Source organism: Poecilia latipinna, unplaced genomic scaffold (genome assembly GCF_001443285.1).
Source record: "Poecilia latipinna isolate Pla-1442-1.1 unplaced genomic scaffold, P_latipinna-1.0 Scaffold41, whole genome shotgun sequence".
Taxonomy (NCBI): Eukaryota; Metazoa; Chordata; class Actinopteri; order Cyprinodontiformes; family Poeciliidae; genus Poecilia; species Poecilia latipinna.
In genome coordinates, this window is record NW_015112657.1 from 289613 (window position 1) to 313602 (window position 23990).

At 36.9% G+C, this 23990-nt stretch overlaps 1 protein-coding gene across 2 annotated transcripts in view; it reads left to right on the forward strand.

Moving 5' to 3' along the window:
• The window catches only part of kif5ab (kinesin family member 5A, b), an 83647-nt gene that overhangs the window by 22827 nt on the left and 36830 nt on the right, over positions 1-23990 (forward strand). For both annotated transcript variants that reach the window (XM_015047577.1, XM_015047584.1), the window contains exons 2-11: positions 5166-5253; positions 9724-9797; positions 10154-10258; positions 11608-11656; positions 12644-12699; positions 14847-14934; positions 15152-15276; positions 18991-19095; positions 20262-20410; positions 21996-22144. In XM_015047577.1, coding sequence (XP_014903063.1) covers positions 5166-5253; positions 9724-9797; positions 10154-10258; positions 11608-11656; positions 12644-12699; positions 14847-14934; positions 15152-15276; positions 18991-19095; positions 20262-20410; positions 21996-22144 — 988 coding nt within the window. The remainder of the gene's footprint in view (positions 1-5165; positions 5254-9723; positions 9798-10153; positions 10259-11607; positions 11657-12643; positions 12700-14846; positions 14935-15151; positions 15277-18990; positions 19096-20261; positions 20411-21995; positions 22145-23990) is intronic.

The following is a 23990-nucleotide window of genomic DNA, read 5'->3' on the forward strand; positions in this document are numbered from 1 at the left end:
AATTTTCTTTTATATGAACAAGCCCACTGGTAATTTTAGTGCTGCAGTTAAAATGTCCTTTCTTCATCTAAACCATATTTGAATATCATAGCTATTTGAAAAAGCTCAGTCTATCTTTGAAACATTGTTTTCATCCGTTCCAATCCAGATTTTGACCATTATACTCTGGATTTGGTGCTGTTTTAGATTATTCTTCTCTTGATTACCCCAGCTTTACATTTCACTTAAAAAACACAAAATCATCACCTCTCCATCATCATTCCTTAACAGTTTATATGAGATGTTTGTGCTGTATGTGTTACTGTTTGCTATGACTAAACATCTATACTTTGCTCTCTCCTGATCTGTAGACATATTTTCAGTGCTCATGTTGTTCACTCAAACCATTTTAGAGCAGTAAAACTCTCTCCTGGAAACTCCTTCCAACAAACTGTATTTTTTAAGTCTTTTTTGTTTTTTTACGGTCCAGAATTTGACTAATTAATATGCTAGCTCAGGCCTGTAGGCTGAGATTGAGCTCTCGGTATTTTTGCACTTTGTATGAGCTTTTCACAGTCTGACCTTGGGGTGAATTTGCTAGAAAGTCCACTACTTCTGGGAAAATTTGCAGCTGTCTTAAATGCTTTCAGCCTGTGAAAATTAATTTCTACCGCAGATGATGAACTTCAAACAGTTCGGAAATGGCTATGATGGACAATAATAAAAATGATATAATCATACTGATAGACTTTTGGATTAATGGCTTTGATTAAGGGATTGACTTTAGGGTTTTGATTTATGCTGATTTGCATCACTAAAGTCTTAGGTTTCTTTTTATCAAAGCTCAAACTGTTTCTTATCTTGCCAGCTATCTTAAGGTATTTAAAATGATTGTATGTGTCAGTTTAAACACAATGAAACACAAAAAACATATTTTCAGGCTATTTTCCATTAAAGCAATGCCAGGTTTTTTTTTATTTTGGAGTCTTAATAGAAGAAAGCCTAATTTTATAATTCACATTGCCATTAGGAACTCTTAATATGATTTTCTACCAAGCTTTAATCTCATGTCCTAAAGCAGAATTTAAGGAGTTTAACATTCAACACTGCTCATTTGCATACATTGGCTCTTTTGTATGAATGATGATAATCTTCAATAAATATGTAAAAGACTCAAAAATGTGTTGTTTATCTTTAGAAAGTATCAGAAAATTGAGTGATGCACAACGGTCAAACTGAAAGGTTGATATTAACGACATTACACTCTATGTCTGTTGGAAATGAAACCCTGCCAAAAGTTGGAGCACAGTAAAACATAGACTGGTAATATGTCAGAATCAACCTTCTTTAACCTCGAAAGTCTATTTCAAATTGTGCAGAGATTAAACTTCTAAGAATAGAGTTAAAGGTCATTGTAAAAATTCAACAATTATATAAAGAGAAGATTTCACCTTTTCTACAACTTGATTACCTCTCACTCTGAGAGGAAATTTATTCATTTTAACACATTGATGGTGATTATTATGTGAATTTAAGCAAATTTTGAGTGTAAATTTGGGACTAAGGGTTAAAGTGGATTATGGGTGTGTGAGAGGCACTAATTGCATGTCTGATAATAGACAAATTAAATACTCATTCAACAGCAAAACCATTGGCATTCTTTAATAGATGTAAAAGACCACCAGAAATGTTTTACATTCTCATATTTTGCTCTTTTTAGTTAAAATGATTTAGATCTGCAAAATGCCAGAATGTAATTCTTTGTGAATGGACTGTTGAACATGGACCTGATCTAAATTCAGGAGTTGCCACTGCAGCATTTCATTCCATTTTTTCTCATCTTGATTTTTGATGCCTTCCTTTGCTTCCTTAGAGGATTGATTCTCTTATTTCGTCTGTCCTTTTCGTTGTCGTTTTGGATCGTGGACTGCGTTTCTCTCTCTCTTTCACTTCAGCGCTGACACCTGTAATTATTATATGCCCTGATTATTATGATTTATGTGCTCTTCTGTGGTTTGCTGTCTTGAGTTGCTTCTGTTAAGCTCCACTTTCCGCCTAAACAATTATTCTTTCGCTACCGCCAATCACTTTCCCAGTCTCTGTAAAACGCTGCAGATTGTTTTTCGCCTCAGTCAGTCTCCTGCTGTCGCTTTGTTTTCCGGCAGAATGGGCATATTGCTGGCTGGACGGGCCACGTGGGTGTTTGACATGGCACACAATGCTGAGGGCCATGAACAATGCCTGCGTAAACCAGCATAATTCGATATATTATTTGCCTTCTTGCATGAGTACACAGACACGCATGCTTTGGTTTGAGTACCCTTGGCTTCCCGCTGCAGTTTTTTCCATCAGTGCCCGGCCACATAATTGAATAGACAGCTGTTAAATTGTACAAACAGACTAACAAGCCACTGTGTTTATACCTTAGTCCGCCGACAGGGCCAGCAGAGATACACACAGGCAGATGAAGAGCTTACAGATGTCTAATACTTGTATGCTATTATCATATTTGCGCAGGGCAGATTAACAGTGGATCAGGCACTGAAAATGATTGTCAAGGGGCTGTTTTTCCATCCAGATTATATAACTGATTTATTTTATTCCACCCAATGAAGACCACATAATGCTTCCTCAGTCTCACTCCTCACCCCTCTCCCTCTGTTATTTAGCCTGGTTTGCATGTGTGTTGTACAGTTGGCTCTTGGGGAACAGAGACATCCTAATCACACCCTGATGGGAGTCTTGTTTATACCTGCAGCTGTGATTACAGCATCGGCTAAACAGCTCAGCTCATTAGGTGTTGCTGTAGAAAATGCAGAAACATAAAGCTCAGATTTTCTCAAAATTTCTCTGTGTTCTTCTGGGAACAAATTACTTTATGTAGCAAATCAGGACTGTATGATGGAAATTCATCATTAAACATTAAGACATTTTTTTTTTTTTTTTTACACAGCAAAACTGGTTGGAAAAAAAAAAGCCCAGGATGATGAGATATAAACGTCTGGATTTTCTTTGCAGATATTTACAAGCTTTAAATATTCACACTGCTTCTACTTCTAGAAAATCAAGGGCCAAAGGTGCCACATAGTGCATCTGTAAGTCATTAAATAAGCATCTATATGGAAATTTACATTCTCATTTTGCATATTAGTTAATTTCTCTGACTCTCCCATCTGTCATGGCTAAGTGAGGGCTAGAAAGTGAGTTCATATTCATGTTAACTAATCAAATATAAGTATTTGACAAAGCAAGGTGACAGTTTTTCATTTAAATTTAAATTTCAATTAGTAACATCTGCGTTCAAGAATTTTATTGGGTATTTTTATTAGTAATATTATGTGTTATTTCACAAATTCATGATTTATTTAATTGTAGCATGTTTGACGCGCAATACTGCAAGTGTAGGGTCAGAAAAAGTGGAGACTTATTCATGAAATAGATGTATCCTGCAGTAAGTGATTTAAGTGTTTTGGCCCACTGCAACAGAAAACCATGAAAAGCTTAACAGGATGAAAAGTTTCTGTTGAGAAAGCAGCTGCTTTATTAATGCTTTCCAGTTCCACACTGTGGTCACACTTCAGACAGGAGAATTGTTGATCACTGGTGTTGTTTTCTTCGTCATACTGTCTAAACAGAGTCAGTGTAGAGCCGTATTACTGTGTGCTTTCAAATAAAAGCCTTATTGCTTGGAGTGGTGCCTGTCCTTCACACAAAGTGGATTGTTCTTTTTTTTTTTTCTTTTTTTTTATTCTACAACCGGGTGCATCAGCTTTGACCTTTTGCTCTTCCTCTGTGCCTTACTAAAAGGTTGATAATGCACACGGATGGTGCTGCAGATCCTTTGAAGAATTGTGGACAAAGATAGTGACATACCTTCAGACATGTCCTGTTAACTCCCAACTTTTTTGGAAATCTTACTTTTACTTCTTTTTCAGTAAAAACATGTACTTTTACATGATGTTATCCAATAGGTTGCTAGATGTGCTTTGGATGATGGTGATATATGAGACTTACTGTTTAATGGCTGAAAATGTTTTTATAGATTTGTTTTCTTAAAAGAGACAGCAACACAACCTTAATATTACCAGCAATAATCTTGATAGAGAGCATTTCTGTCCCATTTCCTAACATTGACAGATTACAGGACTTATTGGTCGGGTTTTCTCTGGGCTAATGGTTAGATTGTTTGGTTGACTATTACTCTCTGATGTCATATTGAAATAACATATTTAGTTGTACAGAGGGGCTGGAAAAAGTATTTTATACAGATTCAGGTTTTTTCACATTCTGACACCACCATGAGCGTAAATGTATTTTATTGGAATTATATGTGGGATACATTTTTAAGGACTTTATTTTTGACTTTTTACTGCTTCGTGTTGGTCTGTCACATCCATTTCCAAACACAAATCTGAAGTGGTAATGGCTGTAATCTTATAAAGAGCAAGGGGTTTGAATGTGTTTTCTAGCTGTAGCCATCAAATGAGAAATAAACTGGTGCTCACATCATTTTTTTAGTTCCTCTCTAACAAATATGCTGGATTTCTGGTTGTGAGTCTAAATAATTCAAAAAGCAACTCTTTTTTTTATTTTTCTCTTTTGCCCTCATGCTGTCTTTCTTGCATACAGAGTCTGGTTTCAGGTCATCTGTTTTCATCTGCCCTCTCTGCATTTACACTCCTCTGCTCTCCTCCTCCAACCCTTTTCTTCTCTCCAATGCATCGGTTCACTCTTGAAGCTCTTCAGCGCTGCCTCTAATGGCTTTACCTCAGAGTGATTCCCTGTCAGTCTGACTGTCTTGAGGTCGAACAGTCTTTACTTAAAGTTTCACCCAGCAGCAGCACTCCAATCAAAACACACACTGCATAAAATATAGGTGGACATTCATGCTGTATCTTGTAGAATGAGACACTTTACTCAGACCTTGCACAATACATTGAAACAGCCTCCATAAAGCAAGCTCACCCTGAGTAAAAGTGATGGTTTGTCTTCTGACACGTTTGTTTACAACACACTATAGTTTGGCAGTAAAAGTCATGTGAAAAACATATGGTATTTCTAATAAATATCCATTTGCAAACCTCCTAGGATGTTTTTTATATATATATATATATATTGAAACTCACTGGAGCCTCTCATCAAACTGTCTCTGTCATAGCTGACAATGTTTATTTTGCGCTCCACAGGGGAAGTCCTACGTGTACGACCAGGTCTTCCCCACTAACACCACACAGGAACAAGTCTACAACGCCTGTGCCAAACAGATTGTCAGAGGTGAGTCACCTAAATGTTGTGCATTTACTCTTTAAGGCTCAAAAAGGATACAAGCACCAAAGGAAGAAGACAGCAGACCTTAAATTAGCATCTGCTGCACATTCTTGATCTCTGCGTTGGCTTTGTCTGGTCTGCACCTCTATTGCTGATGCAGGCAGCAGCAACATATCGTTGCAGGCGGCAGGAAACCTATTTTCATTTTTCAGTCACACAGCCTGGATGCACGGGTGTAGAGAATTATAAAGGTAAACAGATTAAAATAATGCATGCTATATCTTAACACTAAAGACACAGCCAGTTCAATTTTAAAAGAATCCTAATATAGTTTCCTATAACATCTTCCTGAACAACGTTGTTTAACCTTGAACAAACCTTGGGCTTAATTGTTTTCAAGAGGGATGACATTTTTTGTAATGAAGCTGGGTGTGCCCTAACAAGTGATTAACACACTCTATCAAGCTCTTTGTCAACTAATTATCAGACAGCATGAGGCGTCATGGAGAGTAAATTTGAAGAGATCATAAATTGTTAAAAGGCAGCATTTTCTTCATAAAATGGAAGCCAGAAACATGTCCAAAAAGGATGATTAAAGAAACGTTAAACTAAATGCACAGATGTTAACATGAAAAGTGGGCCAAGAAGTTCAAAGGCTAAAGACAGAAATAAAAATGGGGATTTTAACATGCAGGTAAATCTGTACTGGATCATAAAAGCTCTTCAGGTATGTTTCAACCAAGGTTTCCAGGACTTCATTTCCTAGAAACTTTTTAGCTACACCTTTGCCCTTCTTAAATTAGGATCCCTGGTGCTGAGAGGGGCTTCCGTTTACATTCAGCCTCATTGCAGCCTCACTGCTGAACAAAGACTTCAGTGAAATCAGACCAACACAGGATTGTCTCGGAGCGATCATGGCTAAAAAGCTAAGAACTATCACTCCCACCTTTATGGAACTGTGTTACTAGAAAAGATTGTAAACCATGCGCATCAATTTTATCTCCAGAATGTGTGGAGTAAAGAGAGGAAAGGGATTCATGTCACAAAGATAAAAGCCTTTTATTTTTAACAACAAAACGCAAACCAGTGATTCTGCCAATGATTCTGCTTCAGTGATTACTCTCTATAATTTATCTAGAGAGACTTCAAACTTTATGAAAATGTGTAAATCTGAAAACAACAACAACAACAACAACAACAAAAAAAAGCACAGATATATATGTTTTGAGTGTTACAAGTCTTTTTGCCTTTGGAACCCATAATGACCACGCAGCCGGTGGACTGATCTGCTCTTCTAAAACTTAAACTAGGTACTTTGTATCTTAGAATATAAATGTTGTAGCCTTTGCTTCATTTAATTGATCTTTTCCAACAAAGTTTGCTGATTTTATTACTGATTTTGAGTGTTGACACTCAATTGCTGGAAATACTTTCGCAGTAATTGCACCTTTCTACAGTAACTCCTGATAGATTTTTCTGGAGTAGACTTCTGCCATAGTAATGTTATATAGCTCCGGTTCCTGCAGAAGCAACTTTTTGGTGCCATTAGAGTTGAAGTAAGACATTACTGGAGAATGAAATCATTAAGGCCCCATTTAGACTACATTACAATGTAAAAAAAAATAATGCTAAAGATTATGGGCTTTGCAGAGTCTATGCATAGTCTTCTGCTCCATATGAAGAATACATTTAATTTCCTATTAATAATTCATAAGACCTACTGACTGTCTTCAGAATGGATAAAACGTCCTTTCAGAGGTTATGGTGGGTCACAGCTGAGATGGCAGGATATTGGAGTCCTGGGTGAGACATGGTGGAAGTGGTTATCTATGACATGTGGCCCAAGTGCAAATGAACTTGTCTAATGCTAAGGATACAACCTCATCATGCTCATGCTGGGGTGGAAGCAACCTAAGCAGCAGCTCGATCTAACAATTCATACTGTGCACACCAAAAAATACTGAGCTGATTTGCTCCACATAGATATCGTTCTGTCTGCTTCTCTATTGAGTGGGACTATAGGCATAGGCAGGAAATAAGCTCATCTATGTTGTTTTTTTTTTTTGTTTGTTTGTTTTTGTTTTTCTGGACACTGGGAGGAAATTGTGACATTCGCAAGCTGCATTCGAAAGGTAAAATCAACATGGCAGATTGAAGAAAAATGTTCCTTTTGATTGCATTTAGCAGTAAAGAGGAAGGAAGGAGGAATGAGAACAAAAGGAGGTTCACCAGGTGTTTATGATTTTAAAACACTGACTGCTTAGGCTTTGGGCCTTGTGATTTGTGAAAAACACACAGACTTTGGATTGTGTTCTCAGGATTCCTTCTGTCTAGAAAGTCATCCTATAGGTTATGGAAACATTAATAGAACTTTGTCATTCTTATTAAGGCTAAAACCGACACAAAAGGTCATATTTATAGGGAATTATAGCAACCTATCAGAAAAAAATGTGTAGCCGGGATACCTATGGTGGTAGGATAGTGGAGGAAGAAATGGACCACATTCAAATGGCCCATATTTGTTGTACGGCCTGTAAGGCTTTCTCGCTGTGCTGTGAAGAAACATGTGTTCATGCTTCATGTTTTAATTCTGTGGAAAACTTTATATCATACTCAAAGACTTGCAGAGTAAAGACATTATCTTTAGGAAGGTTGAGGTGGCTCCTCTGGGGGAAAATAAAAAATAAAAAAAATTGGAGAGACTAAAATATATTTAATTTTGTGTTACTTTGAAAAGTGAGAATAAAAAATAAAATGTTCATGTAGGCAATACCTGTGTGTTATAATGTTAGGCCCTGTATGCAATTGTTCTTTCAGAAAAAACCCCCAGAACCTTTATAAGATTTACCATTCAGGGTTAAGATTTAGTAACATTTTGTGTTCAGTGTAAGCATTGTTTTTTCAACATTAAAATTAATCCCTAAAAGTACAACTCGCATAATCATTTTTCACATTGTGTATATGCCAGACGCTCTATATCAAATGAAACTAAGCTCCAAGCTCATCTCGTTTTTATTCACTTCTCATCATTCTCCATATGCTTTTCTTCCTAGTTAGGATTTAATTTATTCTTTCCCTTCAAAGCACAACACTACAGTGAACAGGACGGAGCATGAGAAAAGATTGATTTGTTGCACAAGATTACTTACAGAGTGAGGGATTACCATGTAGGCTGATGAGAGATGGAATAAAAAGGGACAACCTGGGCTGCAGTGCATGGCTGGGAAAATTCAAGGTAAGGATTTAGCAAGATGAAGGGGTCAAATTTGACAGAGGTAAAAATGGAAAACGGAGAGCAACAAAGCTTAGAAAAAATGGTTCAGAGACTTTTTTGGGCACTAAAGTACATAGAATTGCTTTTTCCCCATTGCATCAGCAAGAAAAAGATAAAACAAAGAATTTTCTTTAAGAAAAACATCCTAAAATGCAAAAAGCGCAAATAAAAAGGTCTATGTAGAGACCACCAACATATACTCAAACAATGTCGTGCAAACAATGAACAGACAGTGGGCAAGTCCTAAAAAGAGGTTGACTGTTCACAAAATGCAATCTCCATGCATATAAATGGAAAGTTACTTGGAAGGAAAAATGTTGCAGAAAAAGATGCACAAGCACCAGGAATAACCCGACTCATGAAATGATAATGGAGCTATTTTACTGAGATGCATCTGTATGTGAGCTTCGTCTCTGCTTCCTGTGTTTTCTCTTCTCCTCTCTGTTATCCTCAGCAGTGTTATCTCTTGTTTTAGCGCTTAAATCTCCTGCTGTCTTTATATCCTGTTGAAACTGCTGAGCTCCTTATTCTTTTTTTTTTTGTTATTGTGTCACTCTGACCAGTGTGGAAGTGAAGGAAGACATGCTGCTGTGTCTTGAAAGTACAGCAGAGACAGGAGAGAAGGAAGGGAACGGGTTTCCGCACGGTTCCGTCTCAAAGCTTTTCTGATTTGTTTGTGGTCAGCTCACCTGTGGCAGCCAGCCATTTATGATATGTTTCTCTTTTAGCTTTTTTTTATGTTTGGCTTTTACTGCTCTGGTGTATTGGCCTGTATCAGCAATATCTCATTTTTATTCAACCAGGTGAGTGTTTTATTACTTCAGCTTGTGATACATTGTTGTGTTTTTCTTTTTCCGTTTTTTTTTTCTCTTGTTGTGGCTCAATAAGAATGGAGAGAATAATGTTTCTATAACTGCTTGCAACCTCATCGAGTCCCTCCTGGTGATACTGAAAGCTTCAGGTAGTTGTTGTTTATTGTGTGCAGCCACAAAGGTCGTTCGGGATCCACTCAAGTTTAAATACCACATGCTTCACAGTTTATATGAGGAGCAAAGTTCAAAGAGAGTGGTCGTTCTCTGGATACTGCTGCGGTTTTTGTTTGTCGATTGGACTGAATTTAGGTGCCATTTTTTGATTTTCACTTGTGTTTTTAGGTTTTTCTCCCCCTCTAACTTGTTCCCCTCCTTTTGTCCTGATTTCAGATGTACTCGGTGGATACAATGGGACTATCTTTGCCTATGGGCAGACCTCTTCGGGAAAAACACACACCATGGAGGTGCAGTATTCCTAAATAATTCAAAAGAGAACCTTTCTCTGGTGGCACATACAGGCACATATGCTTCCTTTTTTTTTCCTCCATGATTTTTGTCATCTCCTCCTCTGTCCGCCATCATGTCAGTGTATCCACCTCCATCACAGCCATCATCCTTTATCTCTCAATCCCAGCCTTGTGTGGGAACCGTCTTGTTTTACAACTCTCCCTGGGAAACAGCCCTGGCCCTTTTCAAGTTAAAAAATCCTCTATGTTCTCTTTCTTTTACTATTCTCTCTGCCTAATCCCTCCCAGACTTATCTCTTATCCAAGTGTTCACACACACACTCACACTCATAGAGTCATTTTGCCTTCTGCAGGGGAAGCTTCATGATCCCCAGGCCATGGGAATCATTCCCCGGATCGCCCAGGACATTTTTGAACATATATTTGCCATGGATGAGAACCTGGAGTTTCATATCAAGGTTTGTGTTGCTTTGCAGTCATTTCTGTTCGTGTGTGTGACGAAAACGACGTGCGTATTGGTGACTCGGTTTCAGGGCCTTTGATGTAATTCTAACTAACATAAATAAATCATTATAAACAAGTATATTTCTGCATATCATTTTTTACGCATCTCAGTGTTATAGTGTAAGCCTGTGGTATGAAGATGATAATGATTATAGCTCACTGCTGGAAGCTGAATTTTTGCAACAGTTTAGCTGTTGTAGCAAGTATTTTTGCATCACCCAACTACATGTTCCTTGCAGACATATTCATACCCCTTTAACTTTATCTCTTTAGTGTGTTGTTGTGAAGAGGAAGGAAAAACTATTATTTTCAAAGTGTTTTGCAAATAAAAATGTGTTATATAGCATGCGTATGGTTTAAGAGATAACCCTAAATAAAATCAAGTGTGACTAATTGCTTTCAGAAGTTACCTAATTGGTAAAGAGGTGTTTAGCTGTGTAGCTGTTCTATGTACGCCTCAGAGTAGTTTTGGAAACCTATAGTGAACAAACAGCATCATGACAAGGTTCCTGAGCAGTCCTGAAAGGTCTTGAAAATTCACATCAGATTGTAGAAAAATTTTCCTTCTGATTGCAGTTAGCAGAAAAGAGGGAGGAAGAAAGGGTAAGAACCAAAGGCGGCACATCAGGCATCAGGTTTTATCTCCCCATAAGTGATGGTGCACTACTCTTCATACTCTATAAACGTGTAGTTTATATAAACAGAAGCTGTTGTTTTAGGTGTTTCTCTGAGGACTACAGCTGTCCGCCTACATGTTAGACGACTTGAGGCTGGGGCAAAGGTTTCCCTTCCATCAGCTTAAAGGCTGTAAACATGCAGCCAGAGCTACAAGGGAATGGTTTAGATCAAAGGTGTCCATGTGTTAGAAAGTTCAGAACTGATTCCATATGAGAATCCACAGCGAGAACTGAAAATCGCTCTTCACAGATGCTCTTTGTCCAGTATGACTAAACTTTAGCTATTCTCCAACAAAGAATGGACCGAAATATCAGTCTCAGAGAGCAAGAACAGGCCCAGGGGGATTGAATATATATATTTACATACCATACATTAAATTAAAATCATGCATCATTTTCCTTCCACTTCATGGTTGTGCACTACTTTATGTCGGCCTTGAATAAAATCCCAATAAGATACATTAAAGTTTGTGGTTTATCCCCATAGGAAAAGTCAAGAGGTTGGAATAGTTTTTACTTGGATCTTTATATTTCACCTCTCATTTAGCAGGACTGCAGTATGTTTTATTTAGCCAGGGGGAAGAAAAAAAAATAAATTCTGTTTCATGTTTCTGACTTTTTTGCAGGTCTCCTACTTTGAGATCTACATGGAAAAAATCCGTGACCTCCTTGATGGTATGCTTTTTGTCAAATAGTTCACTGTTTTGAAGAAGGAAAATCAAAACCCTTAAGCTACTCTGACACATCATGGGGCACATCCAGGATGACCTTGACTTATTTATGTTTTAAATGTACCTTTCAGTCTATAATTGTCCTTTTTTGCAGAAAATTAGACTTGAAAATCTATAATTCTTTCATTGATAAAAATGTGGTTCTTATTTGTATAAAATGATTCAATTAAATGATCAATGAATTAGAAACAAGAAAATTAAAAGCTGCTTGCAATAATTTACATTTTCTGCTTATCTGCTTCAGTCAGTGATGGTGTGAAGGTGCTGCAGCTCATATAGTCTTATCACTCAGAAATACATTCAGTGTAAAATGATGTAGCGCTGGATGGAGAGCCATGGCCACCATTCCTGTGATTAAATCTTTTATGGACCTTTAAACAATGGTCAAAACCTCCATCTGTATGCAGAACGGTTTGCAGAGTCTGAGAAACATTTAAACTAGGTGCAGCAAAAGAGTCGAAACAAGCAAGTTGAATAAAAAGAGTAAAGAAAACACCCCAAGTGGGAATTTGTGAGAGGCAAAAGATGCTGCAGAGTTACAAAAGCATTTATATTTACTCTCAGAAATTATCCAAGGATTTATCCACTATAATTCTTTTGAATTTTAATTATAATCAACATAACAGGACTCTTTAAAAAATTACAAATGCAGGAATACGAATGTGAGCCTGTGCATAGATATCGTGTTTTGTTCACTGAAGCATCCACTTAACCTCTCAGTGATTTTGACAGAAACAGATTAATTAAAATCTAAAAACGTTCATAGACTCTTGCAAGTTTTTTGTTTTTCCTTTAACAGTGCATAAAAAGACATTGACTCACAAATATGAAGAGAAAATGATCAGGTCACATTAAATTCATGTGCAAAAAATTATAATGATTTGACTGAAATGTTGTCCTTTCTGCTTATTTTCCCTTCATGTCATTGCAGTAACAAAAACCAACCTGTCAGTGCATGAAGACAAATACAGGGTTCCCTATGTGAAGGTGAGTCAGCTTCACATATGATTCAGCTTTGCTGCATAGACGTTCCAGTCTGGCTAATGTTGTGTTTTGATGTTAAAAAGTTTATTTCAGCTAATGATTTGCCTGAGGACTCAAAAATTCATCCCTGGGAAAGATGTAGCACTGAAGTTGATGACGTTATTTTTGCATTTTGGGAAATGTGTGGCACTTGTAGTGCACCGTTATTGCATTTCTTTCACTTCTCTCATTTTTATGCATTAAACACCAGAGATGCAATGATCACCAATACTATTTCTGTTTCCCAAAACAAATTCATCAAAGTATATGCCGTTGGTGGATGTGTTCAAAACCCAAACATGGTAGGAAGAAAATGAATCTGTTTTCTCCATATTTGACCTGATCAGCAAAAACTTGCCAATTCCTGGCAGAATAGTTGGTGCATTTTTATAAAATTCTAAACATCTTCATATAAATTTTACAGATTTGTTTGTGTTGCTTATTTACTGTTGAATATTTTCAACTGCATTCACTCTCAAATGTCTATGCTCCCCTGCTAAAATTCAGGAATCTGATACAATGCAAAACTAATTTTCAGACTTTTTCAATCTTTAATGTGATAAATCCAAGGCTATTCAATTGAAAAACATAAAAAAAATGTTGGGAGGAAACTTTGAAAAAAATAAAAGTGTGTGAACCCTTAAACTCATATTTTATTGAACCATCTTTTGATTTACTTTGAGTGTTCTTGAGGTTGCATCTCCCAAGAATGAACCCACTGAAGCTGAGATGAGGTTCAGCTGCCATTTTTTCTTTACATCACTTGATATAGCCTCTAGCTAAAGGCATACTTTGCAGGGAGGTTTCAAAGCAATCTCATTGCACAAAGGGATTCATCCGAAGAGTACAAAAAAAAAAAAGAAATTCTATAGCACAAGTTTATACCTTTGTACAGTCAAGATCAATAATAATTGGTGAAAAACTAATTTATTTAGTTTTTCAAAGCTAATTAAAAAAAAGATAAAAACAATAAAGGGAGGCTTCCAACAGACCAATGAGAAACTTTCAATATGTTTGTGGTTTACACATGACAGGTGTCTGCTTGTTAATCTACAATAAATTAGAATATGCTTATGATGAGGCTTGTTTGTCAGACTAAAAGTACATCCTGATAATATCAACCTTCAAGTAAGTACTAAACATACTTTTCATTATAGGCTCACATCAAGTTTCTAATTATTGTGTCTTAATATTCTAATCTTAAATGTCATGTCTTTATTAACTCTAAGTGGAAAAGCAACATAATTATGATCATAATCATCATAAAGGCTAGACATCAGTCTGAGTGTAATTAATCTGCAGTATGTAATGTGTCTTACAAAATTTAGTTACTGAAATTAATTAACGATTCCTTTTTTTTTTTACTGTATTGAATATGACTACTTTATTGAACTACCCAGTAGCCTCAAGAATATTATCCCATTTTTAATGAAGTCAGTTTACAAGTTGTTTACATCTACAGTATTTACTCAGTGTTTGGTTTTACTGAATACTCTCTTGGTTTACAGAAAATTAGGGTTGTTATTCTGTGTCAGCAACTAGAGGCTGCATCTAATTTGGTTGATTTTTACACAACAGGGTGCACTTGGCAACGGTATGGTGGAAAATGCATTTATTGCATTTCTTCTACAAATGAGAAGAATGACTTTAATATTCAGGAGCTGGAAGCTGTAATCATCGATATCCTGACTTTGCCTGAACAGCTGACAGAAACAGAGCTACTGTTTGCTTTATTTTCAGTGACTCAGTTAAGCATCATTTGGCTGCTTCATTACAGCATCGAACAAAATGAAGAGTGTCATCAATCTTCTCATGTATACTTACTAACTGTTGGTTTGGTTTCAATCTGTCTCCAAACAAACAAGCAATCAGCAAATTTCACAGTCTTGCAACAGAGTTTGAGGATCCCGTCTCAAAGTGATGCATCTTTCTGCATTTTGTGTGTAATTCAAGGTAATACTAAAAATAGACTTTGCCAACATGCCAGGATTGATTTGAACATAGAATAAGTTGAGTATATGTGTACTTTTATCTATGCATAAGCCTTTTTGAAGATGTCTTTGTTACAGCAAAAAGTGTATTAATGTAATCTACTAATGCAATACATCTAGGGCTGCACAGAGCGGTTCGTCACCAGTCCTGAAGAAGTGATGGATGTGATAGATGAGGGGAAGGCCAACCGTCACGTTGCTGTCACCAGTGAGTCACTCCGTTGATCTTCCTGATGGTCTGACATTCAAACTGTCACACATTTCATGTCAGGACTTTTTTTTTTCCGGTGGATGAAGGATTTGTGAAGTGCAGAGTGGGGATTGATCAACTTCATTCTTTTTGTGGAAAAGGAAGTGAAATTAATTAAAACTCTGAATAAAGTCTACGCTCTCTGACCTTGTTTCTTCTTTGTATTTTTACCTAGATATGAATGAGCATAGTTCACGTAGTCACAGCATCTTCCTGATTAACATCAAGCAAGAAAATGTGGAAACGGAGCAGAAACTGTGCGGGAAGCTCTACCTGGTTGACCTTGCTGGGAGTGAGAAGGTAGGAAATAAGCAGGTTTTTTTATTTTAAACATTTAAAGAAACATTCCTGTTTTATTGAGGCGGGGATCTCAAGAGGTTTTCGCCAGGAAATATTCTACCTGCTGTTAGTATCTTCACTTTATTGAGAGTATTGTGATCTGTGTATTAGCCTGTGAGTCTTGATCCCAGCTGTGTCTCGTTTCTTTGATTACCCTCCCAGTGTATTTAGTCCCCCTGTTGTCTTTGTCTCCTGTCGGATCCTCGTCGTGTAATGTCGTCGTGTGTCACCGTCGTGTTACGTCTTGCTCCCTGCTGTCCTGTTCCGTGGATATTTTTCATTAAATCATTCATCACTTCATCCTGGGTCTGCCTGCATCTTTCCTCACCATTCAACCACCATAGATCATGACATAAAGTAGCTTTAAAGTTAACAAGTAGGCAGAGGTGGACCAAAACAAAATAACTCCAAATTTAAAAATATCACAAAGGTTAATTTAAATGTCATCTTATGATTTTTAACACCACTACCAAGTTTGACACATGAATTGTTAGTTACTCACAATAAAGACCAAGCTTTTCTGCAATCACTAACAGTGACCTTTAGATAATGTGTTTTTTGAAGCAAAACCTGAGCTAATTAAGCCACAGTGACAATCTGATAAAGATTTAAGGTAGAACACAGAAGTCTACTTTTAACATAACTACTTTTCGACTTTGTTAGCAAAAAAACTAATCTCTGTTTGATCAAGTGGATAATGCCAACAGCAGATGCAATTCCAGACTCTGGGAAAAATGCACAGTAGGTATCTCCAACCAGCACGCCTCACAGGGCAACACAGAAACAAGCTTTCACACTCACTCCTAAGAACAATTCAAAGAGATTCATTAACCTAACCTGCAGGTTTCTGGATTATAGCACAGGAGAAAGTGGGAGTACCAGAGAGAACCTGCACATGCACAGGGAGAACGTTCTCAAGGCAAAGAGATTCCAATGTCAAGATTCAAACCTTTGTAGCTCGAAGGATAAGTGTAGTACAATCAGGGTCAATGGCACTTGAAGAGGTTGGTTGTGTTGATGCTCTTTCCTCCAGGTTCACGAAAGCCACATTTAATGTCTATTATTCCAAAAGGGGGGTGGATGGACTCGAGGTAGATGATGACTGAATTGATGCGGCAAACAAAGAAACATGGCATGTCCTGCAGACAGAGTATAGAACATGCAGCATAATCAATCAAAGTCGTGAATGCTGAACTTGCACTTTCTTATCTCATCTAAAATTGTTCATAAAGGAAGATTGAAGTATATGATGAAGCCTGTTTTATCACTCTTCATGAATACATGCAGAATAATCCAGCACATGAATAAATAAATATTTTTCAGACTCATAAAATCTACTTGATACATGACTGGGGAATAAAATATCCACACAATGACTTCAATCTATGCACATTTGTAGTACATTATCTAGAATTGTTGCCTATGAGTTATACAGCTAAACATTCTAAGCTAGAAAACTGAACACAACTGGATGCAATTTTAATCTAAAGGAGGAGCCATGTCAAAGTTGGCTATTTTTAGCTTTACCCTGCTAGTTGAACAAACGGTAACAAACATATTTCACTCTTAGCTAAATTAAATTTACCTGCATCAGTTACCAATGTCTTAATTTCTCTTCTACTCTTCGCAATGTTTTATTTATTTTCTTGTTTTTGCTAAATGTAGGATGGGTACCTTCTCGGTGTTTTTAAAGAGCCACTCCTTTGAGCTGGGAGCTTCACAACTGCAACCGCTGTCTTCGCAAACTTTCCCCATTGTCATTGCCCTTTGATTCAAATATAATCAGCCATCAATGACCCATATCTATGAGGAGCCCCAAGATCTACCCTGTTTTTATAGTCTTGAGTTTATGGGACTAATGTAACAGAAGAAGCAGTGTATACTAAGAGCAGTAAAGAGATATAGGACAGTATTGACAAATGCTGACGGCTGCGTTTTGTAGCATTTAAGCGCTGATGGTGCATCTGTTTGTTGTCTTGGTCAACCCTGGGGAGCAATGAAGAAATATTTCTGCTCTACCAATTTATGGAGGTTGAGGACAAAATGTTATCAACTGAACTAAAATGAAAGAATGTTCACAGTCTGCAGATTTTTCTTCTAATTAAGCTTCTTTTTATCTAGCTCTAATTAGATCCCCTGATAATTAGGATACACTCAAGATTGACCGTCTTGGAGAAATCTTCAGAAAATCCAGCTGCATCTCACATCATTTTCCCTTCTTAACAAGTTATACTGTACTCATTTATTTATTTGGTCTTTAAATTCATTGGGAAATTAGTCCTAAAACCATGTCACATCTTATTTTGACTTCTATTAAAAGCCATGCTGAAAAGATGGATTATTTTGTCTGAATAAAATATATGTATACTTTATGTTATGAGGCGTTTATTAATGGAGTCCTACTGAATCCTGTTCTGGCTGAAGCAGATGTCTCCTCATGTTGATCTGCTGTTATTGGTATCATTTCTTTATAACAAGCAGATATTAGAAAATGAATGCAAACCAATTTGTGTGTACTCTCTGTAAAGTCATCCCATTAGCTTCCTGTTCCTTATTGATTTCAACCAATCGAAACACAGTAGTTATACCAGGACAATAAAGGTTTTTATACCACTGATCAATTAATCTATAAAGCAGTCAAACTTACTTAAGCACCATTATAACTACCTCCAAAATGCTGATGCACAACATATTTTGAGCCCAATTGTTGAAACAACAGACTTAAATGCCATGTAAAGTTGTTTTTTTTTAAAGTTGATAGACTTAGTAACCAAATATTATGAGCCAGAAAAAAACACACTGAAGCAAGTATTTAATGGAAATAAATAATTTTGCAAGCACTTAATTGGTAGCATGTGAGAATAAGAAAAACAACTTCATGTGGAGTGCCTTACTAAAGCATTCATCTGCTTTGGATTTGTTCATATTTTGTAATGTTGCAATTACAAACATCATACATATTTTATAGGGATTTCATGTGGTAAAATAACACAAAATTATGCAGGATTGTGAAGTGGAAAGAAAATCATTAATGGTTTTCGTTTTCTTTTTACACATACAATGTGAAGTGTGTTGCTTGGACTTGTGTTTTCTCGTACAGCTGCAAATACAAACTTATGTTCTTTCCTCACAAGTCACCTAATTGGTACTTGAAGCCCATCCGTGTGTGACTTAATCTCAGTACAAATACAGCTGTTTTCTGAAGGCTCTCATACTAATTTGTTACATAAAACAGTCACATTTGTGGTTACAGTGGGAAAAACTGTGAACACGTTCATTAGGGATGGAGTGTTTAGAAGGCAAAATAAGTGTGACAATCTATCAAGAAAATACAATAAATAACCAAAAGATAATGAAGCATCAGAAAAAGCCAGATGGTCTTTAACAGATCTATCTAGCTCTTCTCAGATACTCTGTAAAATTCCTTTGGATGCTTGAATGCTGAATAAAATCAGAAACAGAGGATTTTAAGGGCCTTCATAAATAAAATTATTTCTAAGAGGGCAACCTCGTGCAGCGTAATGTATTATTTTATAACCTAAAAACTGTATAAAAACCAAAACAAACAAGATGTGAGGAGACTTTCCAGTGATAATTATATTAGAAACAGATTTCATTTGCCTGGATTAAACGGTTAATGAACTAATTTCTTCCATGTTTGTGTATTTGTGTCAGGTCAGTAAGACAGGTGCGGAGGGATCGGTGCTGGATGAAGCCAAGAACATCAACAGGTCCCTATCGGCTCTGGGGAACGTCATTTCTGCTTTGGCTGAAGGAACGGTAAGATGAAAAATGAAAAGCTCTGCAGTCCCTTTAATCCGTCAGCAGCAGCCTGAGGCTTGACTTGTTAATTATTTGTTTTAAACAGATAACTCATGCCTGCCATTGGAAGAATATGTATCCTGGCTGCAATGAATTAGTCTGAATTATTAAATTAGAAATACATTAATTCCTTAAATATGGGAGTTGGTTTATTATCAGTGAGTCTGATTGTAACTTGTGTGTATTTATAGTTATATAATAACAGCCTGTATAATTACTTTACAGGGATTAACTTGCTCATTTAAAAATAATTTTGCATTTTTATCAATGAGCTGTGAGTCTTTCATCTTATATCTACATGCTATGCTCAAAAGAAGTGTTGTCTGAATGCATGTGGAATTGATTCTGAAGTTAATCATTTTATTTTGCTAACTTAGAATATAACACAATCCCTTGTTAGTTAACTGTAAAACTCTGAACACTGCAGAACTGCCCGGATGCTTGTCCAGCAGAACCGAGAGACAATTACGATCTTTACATTTGATCAGAAAACATAATTTTGTTTCTATTCTATCCAGCTATTACCTCTTTGTCACACAATGACCTTCTGGATGGCTGAGGTACAGAGGAACACAGTGTTAAATAAATAGAAAATGCTAAATTTTGATGCTAAGAGTAAAACTGCTGTAAGAGTTGTGTCTCGTCTTTCTGGTGTGCTGCAGTGACACGTTTGGTGGCCATCTGTTCCTCTCATCCACCGCTCTCTACGCTACTACAGCTGCTATTATGATCCATTTGACCCGCTCTGTGGTCCTTCCAAGCCTCCTTGTTATAATTAGAACACTCACTATTTTTTATTGTAAGGCTCAAGGCTCGGGGAAGTCCTCATAAACCATATGGAAAAAAGGCTGACAGTCTGAAATGTTTTAATCTGATAGAAATGTGAGTGTTCATTTCCTATTCACTGAGCAAGGACACAGTCTTTAAGGCTGCATTCAGAGGGTTAAATTGGCCCAACTCTGAATAATACAGCTGCAAGAGAACAGTTTTTTTTTATGTTTTTCTTCTCCCCCCGTGTGAAAAACTCCTATTTCAAAGAAAGGGCTCTTTTGCATTTTCTGTTTTGATGTCTTTTTCTCAATCTTGAATTCCTTTTCTTCTCTCCTGCTTTTGTCTCTTTGCAGAAATCCCATGTGCCGTACCGTGACAGCAAAATGACTCGTATCCTGCAGGACTCACTGGGCGGGAACTGCCGCACCACCATGTTTATCTGTTGCTCTCCATCCAGCTACAATGATGCAGAGACCAAATCCACGCTGATGTTTGGCCAACGGTAACATGGATCTCTGTGCTTGGTGGTCCTGAACTGCTGCACTGCTGTGCAAAGCGAAACACAACCCTGTGATGCTTCACAGTTCACTGAACTGGGTTATTCTAACTTTTCTCTTGGCCTGCACACTGACTGTAGTTTCTTCCTTTAATCCATTTTTCTTCATGCTAAAATACATGCATGCATCGCCACATTTAATTGAATCAATTTCCCTCAGTAAACTGCATAAAAACACCACACTTTTTGTTGCCACTTTTGTATGATTCTGGCGGGATAATTTTCCATTTTTCTGGTTTGTTTATTAAAATTGGTTGGCTTCCTGACATGCAGCCTGCGCTTAAGTGCAGTCCAAAAATGTTTCAGTAGTACTTTTGATGTGGATTTGGGATTATCATTTTGTGTAACACACACTGGGGTCCAAATGTTGCACATTTAGCTGCTGAATTAAAATGGCGTTGAAGATTTCACAGATCCCATTCTTGCTCTGTCTGGTTGGTGGTCCACAAGATTATGTGTTGTTTTTTTTTCTTTATCTGTTCCACATTTATGCAGAATGTAGTAAAATAATATAAGAGTAGTATAAATGGCTAGAAGGCCTCCTGCCACCACCCTAATCCATTGGTTTCAGCTGAGACTCCAAACTGAGCTGCTTCAACCTCTTAGTATGACAAAAAACATGTTTGTTCAAATTAAAAACTCACTTGAAATCCAAATCTACCCGGGGATTAATCATATATTGCATCTTAGCACCCTGGAAACAGACTGAGTTGAATGTATCATTAAAAGCCCCAAATTAGTATCACATTGATGAATGGGGGTGATCTGAGTGAAACTCTAAGTAATAACATTACAGTGACTTCAAGGTTTAATTGGTCTTTCACAAAGGAACAAAAACAGAACAGAAGAGTTGAATAACTAAATCATCTCTTGGCTTTTTCTTAAGTTTTTTCAAATGCCATCTAATTCTAAAGACTAATTTACTATGAGGAATGTGGGCTCTTTTTTCTTTATTAAAGGCACACAAATCAAATATTTCATAGGATTATGCTTGCTGTTGAACTTTTTTAGAACAATATGTTTGATTATCTTCATTTTGCTCCTCACACACCCTTTTATCTAAGGTCTAATTGGCAAAGAAATGAGCAGAGAAGGATGTTTGTCTTACAAACAGTAGAAAGTACTTTTATAAGAACACACAGTTTTCTTACTGGGGTGTGAAATTAAGTAATAGCACATCCTTCCATTCAACCTTTTATTTGTGCTAAGCAGCAGAATAACATACTCAATCTTTTTAAGATTTTTATAATAGCATTGATTCATTGTAAATATTTCATGCAGTGCGAATCACCCGTCCTCCGTTGCTCCCTCACCCTATGCACACCAAACATTGTTTGCACATAGCCAATTTGCATACCAATTAATGAGATGCAAGCTAATTTTCACTGCGCAGGCAGACATTTTCTCTGTTCCCTCACACTTTGTTGTTCCTCTCTTTTTACTGTCCCTTGTCCCTTCAACCTCTTCGCTCCTAACTCCCTCCTTTCCTGTCTGTGATGCCCTTTCCTTCTCCATGCTCCCCTCTAATTAGAGCCAAGACCATTAGGAATACCGTCACAGTGAATCTGGAGCTCACAGCGGAGCAGTGGAAGAAGAAGTATGAGAAGGAAAAAGAGAAGAACAGATCGATGAAGGAAACTATACAAAGACTTGAAGCTGAGCTGAACTGCTGGAGGAATGGTAATGCTTCCACTGATCATGATTTGTACGTACTTGTACAAAGAAAATGTGAAAATGGCTGCTCGTGCGTTTGTGTCTCATGTAAAAATTGTAAAATGTTGATATTTTCAGCCAAGCAAATGACAGCGACTTCATGGAATAGTTTTGGCCCTTCAGTTTGACTCAGATTGAAATTTAGCTCAAATATATCCAAACACAAAACTTCACATATTGAATTTGGCAACCTACTGCTGACCAAATTAATTGAAAACATTGAACAAAATATCCTTACAGTAGACCATGACTGGATCAGTAGAAAATATGCAGTCCACTTCCTGATATTCTGACTGATGTTTTAAAGAATTTCCTTCAACGCCTTAAAATAAAACCACAGATTTGCCTCCAGTTAACTAAAAATCCTATTACGTCATGGCATAATTTGTGCTTTCACAGCTTGTTAAAGGCAGAATCATTTTAATGCGCGTAGCTTCCGATTTTAAACATGGTTAAAAAAAAAAACCCTCATTACTCTGGCATTTAGCAACTAAAAATAATTGTGGTGATCCTGGCTGACCTAACACAGAATAATTGAGTTAGAAACTGGGGAGAAAAACAGACTATATAGACATTCAGTTTCTGCTGTAGATTCTTAAAATGTATAACTTATTAAATAGGATATAATTTTTAAAAAATATTACCCCTGCATTATATTCTCTTCATTGATTGTTGGGCTCACTGATTCTTCATAAATAAGAGCGATTGGGGTCCTTGATCAAATAAAAATAACCCTAAGCAACCTTCTGGTGGTGGATGTTAGTTTCTAAGCAGCGAACTGGGATAAATTAATAGAAAATCACCATAAAAATACATGGAGTCTCTGCAAAGTCCAAGCAAGATGCTGCAAAAGTTCAAAATGACAAAGGGCTAAAATGACTAGGACCACCGATAAAGTATTTTTGAAAGGGATCAAATAGTTTCTTTTTCCAAGGCTTTAAAGTTTAACTTCCAAAAAAGGAACTAAGCTTTACCACTTAAACTCAAGTGGATGGATCAAAGTCCGCTTGGGATTTTAATCAATACATTTTCAAATATTCTGTTGTGGTATGATATAATAATACATGTTTTATATATCTTAGAAACCATTTCAATGGCAGAAGATAAGATTTACTATGTTATCAGTTAGTTTGACTCTTTTTCTTTATTCCCCTACATTGTCTCATTCTTGAGGCAGTCGTTTTTAAAACCAGCTCTATTTTCTGACGAACCTTCAAATCAGTCTTCCATTTAAAAAAATACGACTTGAGGAAAACCTGGCGGAAGTGCTGAACAAAGCTCTGCAGAGAAGAATGACTGCAGAACATGTCCCTGTTCCTGTCTCTTTTTATGCATGGACGGCTTTTCACTTACAGGAATGAATTTTTCACCAACCCACAGGCATCGCTTTTCCCTCCACGTAAGGGGAGATTTAACCTTATTTGATCTAATCCGAATACCTGTCAGTGAAGATGTAGGAGGAAAACGGACCAACAGATTTGTTGGACTCATGCCCAAAACACATAAACACTGCTTTTTGGCTATCTCTGTTAGTTTTTTTTTTTGTTTTTTTTCTTCAAACTTGCACACTTTGTGTAATTGGATTTCTCATACATTGTACTCAGATACATTATTGCAGCAGAATTTGCTTTATGAATCTCTATGTTTTAATCATATCCTGACCATCCTGGCCACAGAAAAGTCATAACGTAGAGTGGTTTTCTCACATGTCAACACACACAAACACCAGCATTTTCTTTTCTTTGCACCCCCCCCCCCCCCCCCCCCCCACGCCGAAACATCCTCCCCCCCCTCTTATCTGACTTTTTTAAAG